The sequence below is a fragment of the Nymphaea colorata genome, chromosome 2 (genome assembly GCF_008831285.2).
Source record: "Nymphaea colorata isolate Beijing-Zhang1983 chromosome 2, ASM883128v2, whole genome shotgun sequence".
Taxonomy (NCBI): domain Eukaryota; kingdom Viridiplantae; phylum Streptophyta; class Magnoliopsida; order Nymphaeales; family Nymphaeaceae; genus Nymphaea; species Nymphaea colorata.
Window position 1 is genome coordinate 18,168,057 of NC_045139.1, and position 7,492 is coordinate 18,175,548.

Sequence of the window (7,492 nt, forward strand, 5' to 3'; positions counted from 1 at the left end):
CATCGGACTGCAGCAAGAACTTACAAGAATTGAAGACCGACATTTTCCATTTCATTTAAATAAGCAAAATTGAGAACTTAAGGACAGAATTGAAGTTTGCTCCAGTAAAGGAGTAAGAATCTCTCCCATTTAAAAATGCTTTGCTTGTCCCTCGATCTCTTTCCATGGTGGAATGTGCTTTATCCTTCACGTAGGATGTCTCTATTCGTCAAAACAGCTTGGAAAATTCTTGCTTCGATGCTAAAATAACTTGCCAAAAGGGAAATCAATGCCAGTAGGCAAAATCTGTATCAAGAGAAGGCCGTCTTCTCTATAAATGACGAAGAGCTTGGCAACACGATGCCATCGTTCCCTCCAACACCCACCAACTTCATAGTTCTTTTTCTATTAGCTTCGGCTTTTTAGCTCTTCGCTTTCTCTCCTTTGTTCTGATGGCGAGAGCACCATCTTTCAAAAGATTGGATAGCATTACAGATGGAATGCCAGAATTTCTGAGGGAAACTAGGCACCATATGAGAAAATGCTTTTCCAGGTATCTGATTCCCCTTCTAATTACTTTTGTCAATAAATATCTGTGTGTGGGAAGATGAATAGGAAAATCTGAGGGAAGGAAAAAATATGTTCCCTTTTTTATCGATTAAAGCAATGAAAATTATGCTAGGAACTTTTTTTATAACGGCTGTTCTTCATGGCAAACGTTAGTCCATCTTCAGGTTCTTGACATAACATAATGTACAAGAACGGAACAGAGGAGGAAAACTTTCCATTTTCCTTCTACTTGTCTCCTCACACAAGCCTAAAGAACATTTTTCCTGTTCTCACAAGCAAAAAAATTGTTCTCAGATAGTTTTCTTTTCTATTCCAAGAATGACCAATAAACTATATTATATATATATATATATATATATATATATATCGATCGAGAGAGAGAGAGAGAGAGAGCGAGAGAGATGCTGAATTATGTTTTTGCCGGATTTAAAAGTTACGTAGGAAAGGGAAAGAGAGTCCTGAAGCCTGATGTTCTCATGGAGGAGTTCGAGAAATCTATAGATGACAAGCCAAAGAGGGCAGAGCTTCTTGAGGGATTCCTCGGTTATGTAGTGAACGCCACCAAGGTAAACCTACCATTTCCATGACATTTTATAATGCACTGCATTGGATTTTCCTTCCGTCATCAGTTCATGAATACCTACAAAAATGCAGGAGGCAATCGCCATTCCGCCAATTATTGCATTTGCAGTCAGACCAGCTCCAGGAATCTGGGAGTTCCTCAAAGTGAACGCTAATGATCTGGAATCTGAAGGGATCTCTGCTTCCGAGTACCTGAAATTCAAGGAACTCGTATTCGACGAGGAATGGTACATACCCTTCATTAAGTCAAATTTGCTTTAAAGGACCTTCAATATTCTTGTTCACTTACATCTTTAGTGCAAGATCTTGCTGTTCTGATAGCTACCCATCTTGGTAAAGCTTCTTTACGTTCGAGCATGCAGCAAAAATTGAGAAAACTCAGTAGTGCTGTCTATTACTGTTTATTACAGTTCATGCTCGCTATAGAATGCACAGGCTACTTTCTCATTGTTTCTAAATGCTTGATGTGCCTTTTATTACGAGAGAACTAAGCGCTTGCTGCCATTTTTCTGCAGGGCCAAGGATGAGAATTCCCTAGAACTAGATTTCGGGGCTTTTGACTCTTCGCTTCCCAAAATTAGTCTGCCTTCTTCAATTGGAAATGGTGCACAATTTATCTCCAGATATTTGTCTTCAAAACTCACTAAGGATTCCTCTACATCAAAGCAATTGCTGGAGTTCCTTCGCACGTACCAGTATAAAGGAGAAGTAAGATTAATGCATGGGAAAAAAAGGGCCTTTGAACAGCTTATTCTCCAGTACCGCTTTTATTGATCCCTTGTTTACACTCTTGTATTTCAGAATCTTATGATTGATCGGAGTGTCGATACTGTGCAAAAGCTTCAATCTTCTCTTCTCATGGCTGAAGTTTTCCTTTCTTCAGTTCCTAAAGACACCATCCACTACCGGTTCCAGGACAGGTAGTTAACAACATGAAAATAGATCAAATCTTTCTGCATATTTGAAGCCTTGAAAGTCTCATTGTTTGATGTCTGCACATTGTGATTGCAGGCTCGAGAAATGGGGATTGCTGAAAGGTTGGGGAAGCACCGCTGAACGCGCAAAAGAGACAATCCACTTGCTCTCTGAAGTGCTTCAAGCACCTGATCCGGTATCTGTGGAGAAGTTTCTCGGCAGCATTCCTACCGTATTCAACATTGTGATCTTCTCGCCCCATGGTTACTTTGGCCAAGCCGACGTTTTGGGCCTGCCAGATACTGGTGGTCAGGTAGGACGAATTGCATGCAAGTTATGAACATCAGAAGTTCGAGTCCAAGTCACCTGACTTTCTGCTGCCATTGTCCATTTTTCTCGTTGTTTGGAAACAGATTGTTTATATTTTAGATCAAGTTCGGGCCTTCGAGGAAGAGCTGCTTACTAGGATTAAGGAGCAAGGGTTGGATATCGAACCTAAAATACTTGTGGTAAGGAAATTTGCTGAAGGCCTCATAGAGTGTCTTAAAGATTGTACCAGAAGTAATGCTTCTCTTGGCACCCGGAATTCTCAGGTAACGAGACTGATACCAGAAGCGAAGGGAACCAAGTGCAACCAGGAAATGGAGAAAATTCTCAACACTAGATACTCAAATATCCTCCGGGTTCCTTTCAGACATCCAAATGGGGTTGTTTTACGCCAGTGGGTCTCACGTTTTGATGTGTACCCATACCTTGAAAGATTTGCCAAGGTATATCAAACAGCAAGTATAATGGGTAAAATTTCAGAATTCGTTTCCACTTTCAGAGTTAGTAACTCAGTTTTCTTGAGATGTTAGGATGCTGCTGATAGAATTATAGGAGAAATGGGTGGAAAACCTGATCTGATTATTGGAAATTACACTGATGGGAACCTGGTGGCATCTCTTATGGCCAGCAGACTTGGAGTTACCCAGGTAAAGCTCTGCACCGCGAGGTCTCATGGTTCATGATACTGTTCAGCATATATATCTTACTTTTAGCCATCTCATTTGATATTTCCTCGGAAAGCAAGGCCAAGGGAACTCTAGTTTCATCCTCTCCTCAGACCACATCTAGTTAATTTGGCAATTTTCTTGCAAAGTTTGCAGATAATCTTTTACTTGATTGGAAATTGCATGCCAATGACTCTCCTTAACTAGTTGCCTTGCAAAATTCACTGCAAAATGACGTGATTCGTAGTAAAGGTTGATTGCCGGATAATGATGTGCAAATACATATTGCAGTTGCACGCTTTCATTGACTAGTAATTGAATGCTGATGCATTGCAATTCTGAGATACCCAGCTCATGAAATAACAACCAATTCTGATCTGCACCTGTCTTATCAGGCAACCATAGCACATGCTCTGGAGAAAACCAAGTATGAAGATTCAGATGCTAAATGGAAACAACTTGAAGCCAAATATCACTTCTCTTGTCAGTTTACCGCTGATATTTTCTCCATGAACATGACAGATTTCATCATCACAAGCACATTCCAAGAAATTGCAGGGAGGTTAGTGCTCTTTGTTGGTCAATTGAACGTTTATGTTTTTTTATCAAGGCACGTCCTAAGAGAATGCTGACAAAATGAACATGGGTTTCCATGCAGTGAAAATCGGCCAGGACAATACGAAAGTCATGCTGCATATACCATGCCCGGCCTTTATCGAGTGGTCTCGGGTATCAATGTATTTGATCCCAAATTTAATATTGCATCCCCAGGTGCTGATATGTCTGTTTACTTCCCATACACTGAGAAACAGAAAAGGTTAACAAACTTCCATCCAGCGATTCAAGAATTGCTCTTCAGCAGGGAGGAAAACGACGAGCATATGTAAGTTTAGAACCAAGATAAATTTTTTTATTTCTGCTATGATGTACAATGTCTCATAGCACTCTACCATGTATCCAAGCAGAGGGTTTCTTGAAGACACAAAAAAGCCAATTATCTTCTCGATGGCAAGACTTGACACAGTGAAGAACATCACTGGACTGACCGAGTGGTATGGAAAGAACAGAAGGCTAAGGAACCTTGTCAACCTTGTTGTTGTTGCTGGCTTTTTTGATCCGGCCAAATCAAAAGACAGAGAGGAAATTAGTGAAATAAAGAAAATGCATTCTATCATTGAAAAATACCAACTGAAAGGCCAAATCAGATGGATAGCAGCACAAAATGATCGCTACAGGAATGGTGAACTGTATCGCTGCATTGCTGATACCAAGGGAGCATTTATTCAGGTCTGGCACTAATCCACCCACCCTCACCCTTCTCTCTCTATTTATGTATATGCGTGTGCATGTGTGTGTATTTGTGTATTGCTGTTCTATAGCTCACTTAGCCTGTTCTCTGTACCAGCCTGCTCTGTATGAAGCTTTTGGACTGACAGTGATTGAAGCAATGACTTGTGGACTACCAACATTTGCGACAAACCAAGGTGGACCTGCTGAAATCATAGTGGATGGAGTTTCAGGATTTCACATTGATCCAAACCATGGAGATGAATCTAGCAACAAAATTGCAGATTTCTTTGAGAAGTGCAAGCAAGACAACCAACATTGGACAAAGTACTCAGCTGCAGGACTCCAGAGAATTCACGAATGGTACTACTTCCCTGCTCAAAGCATTAGGATACAAATTCATTTTGGAGCTAGGCCTTGTGACATCTGAGAGGGAAGATGCAACTCAAGGGTAACATGACTAAGTTCTGTCAAACACCCTATATTGCTGAATCCAGGGATACTGGCACCTGAACTTTGGTCAAAAGTTATCTGGGTTTCAACTAGTTGGATGACCTCTCTCTCTCTCTCTCTGAATAAAAAGTGGCAAATTCTCCTTGAAATATTTTCATTCCATTTCTTTCCTGATGCAGCTACACGTGGAAGATCTATGCAAGCAAGGTAATTAACATGGGTGCTATCTACAACTTCTGGAGGCAGCTCCAAAGTGGAAACAAGCATGCCAAGCAAAGATACTTGCAGATGTTCTACAATCTCCAATTCAAGACCTTGGTAAGCATTAGGACCTTGTCTCATGAATGCGCTTCATTTGTTTATCAAGGGGAAAAAAGGAAAAAAATAAAAAAAAAGGAAACATGTAGCTATCATGATTGATACAAGCTCAGTTGACATCTTTGTGGATTCGTAAACATGCACTCTTGAGTTGATGGCCATCCAGGAAGGTTGGCGGTTTCGGCACCACTGATTAGTAGTGGTCTAAGGAGGCGTCCGGTAACAGGAATCTTACGTTCTTTGAACGTAGTGTTCTATTGATACATTCATCGAAGTTCCAAAGAATACAACATTCCTGTTCCCAAATGCACCCCTAAAGAATCAAACTCAGAAAATTTTCATGGAATAATTCAACAAAAAGTTCAGATGGCAATAATTTATCTTGGTTCTTACGCAGGCAAGGACAGTCCCCATACCAGAGGAGGAGCCCAAAAAGCCAGAATCAACTGCCATCATAAAAGTCAAACCAGCACCAAGGCCAGTATTTTGTCCCTTCACAATTCACATGACAACACAGACACACACAAACTGTTCCTTCTAGCACTGCCTGGTGAAGGATGTAGCAGATACCATTTTCTTAGCCTTTTTGGCAACACGGTTAGATCCAGATGAACTAAAGCAGTAATGCACTGGGGCACTTCAACCAAGAGATGGACGAAGTATCCTCAGGTTCCAGATTTACGTTCGACAATAGAGAAGCCAAAATATCCACTTTCTTAGTACACCTCAACATTTTCAAACTTCTACTTGCAGAGGAGCAATTAAATGGATGAATCGCCATAAATCTTTTAAAGTTAAAAAGTTACGTCAACATAGAAACAACAAAGCCTTTTGTTCTATGAAGTTGGAAGCTTTCATCCTGTTATAATTATTCTTATTTTTACTTAGATATTTACCCAATTACACCCACTGAAGAGTGTAATTTTAAAAAAATCTCTGTTTTTTTCTCTACATATTTATATACTTAAACACAAAAGCACACATGGCAGAACTGTTCTTCTGTCACATTTGCATGTTAATTTCCTTTTTTCTCTTTTTCTTTCACCTCATTGTCATCTAAACATGAAAACATGGTGAAAAGAGAATATATGAACTAGGAATTACTTAAGAAATTAGAGAACTTCAAAAGCTTCCCATTTTTAAACCAAAATAATATTTACCAAATAAGGTGAGACAGGTTACTGATTTACCTGCACATCACCACGACGGTTCTCAAGGGCACATTCTGCACTTTTTTGTCAATTGCCTAGAAGGTCAAGTGGAGGAGCTAACAAATTTCCTTTGATTGATTCAACAGCAAACGTGCTTCGACCAGATTTCAGAGGTACGAAAGCAGTGTGGTTTTCTTTCAAATTTTGAGATGTCAAAAATTAACAAATAGCTCCCATAAAGTTGGTCCTGACAATAATTCATGGCAGGTTCCTGACCAAGTGCATTGATCGAGCATAGACAAGACACTAGGAAATGAAGAGATGGCAATGCAGCATGCGTCGATGCCTTTACAAAAGCTCATTCATTCAGCAAGAAATAATTTTGATGCATTGGATTTGTATTATGATGATTGTTCTCAGTGGTCTTGTCAATAAAATAAAAATGTACCTACATCAGAACTAGATGTGGGAACAAAAGCAATACATAAGATAAAGTGAAAGCAGCTACTTGTCAAGAAAGAGTGCCCTGAATCCTCCTCCAAATAACACACAAAAACCATTAGACATGTAAATGTTGAGCATAGTCACGAAAAGGTCTCAGCAAGAAAACATCGCACTCTTCATTCTCCTTGACATCAGGAAGATGATTTAGTAGAGTCTGCAACATGGGTGCTACCACCTTGTGAACCTGAACCATTTGCACTCCCAACACTATATATATATATATATAACAGAAAAGAAAAAACTAGACTACTTCATGATGCCCAGCACATCTCAAGTTAATATAGCCTTTCAACTTCTGATTATATATTTTGCTAAGCTAACCATACAAATAAATTATGCCCAAAACATAAAGAACTGTTTCATACATAGTCATGATAGATTGGACTTTATAAGCATCTAAGTTTTAGCTACCTGACCTATCAGCTTACAGAAGTCAATTCATACATTATAAATTATGAAGAATATATATTGATGACTAGGCTTCTCCAATGTTGTAAAAAAAGGCGTCAGGAACCATATCGGCTGATACGTATCATTATGTATTGGCCCATTTCACCCTATTTTCAATTTTATGAATTTAAACATTAATCTAATTAAAAATATAAAAACCCATATCGGCCTTTTACCAACTACTGATACTCTCATACGGCGATGTTGATAACATGGGGTTTCTTGATTTCTAGAATCCAACTATACGGTTAGGCTTGTTGATGCGCCTATATGCATGTGATAAGAAGTCCA

General features: G+C 39.4%; 1 protein-coding gene across 1 annotated transcript; it reads left to right on the forward strand.

Moving 5' to 3' along the window:
• Nucleotides 1-357: 357 nt before the first annotated feature.
• Nucleotides 358-6,769, forward strand: LOC116248903 (sucrose synthase 7-like). Its single transcript, XM_031621931.2, has 17 exons — nt 358-532; nt 983-1,115; nt 1,204-1,358; nt 1,647-1,839; nt 1,933-2,051; nt 2,143-2,359; nt 2,460-2,555; nt 2,640-2,816; nt 2,904-3,020; nt 3,434-3,600; nt 3,697-3,921; nt 4,004-4,325; nt 4,444-4,688; nt 4,958-5,096; nt 5,494-5,573; nt 6,394-6,420; nt 6,515-6,769. Exons 1-17 carry the CDS (start codon nt 432-434, stop codon nt 6,543-6,545), a joined length of 2,544 nt encoding a protein of 847 aa, XP_031477791.1. The 5' UTR covers nt 358-431; the 3' UTR covers nt 6,546-6,769.
• The last annotated feature ends 723 nt before the right edge of the window (nt 6,770-7,492 follow it).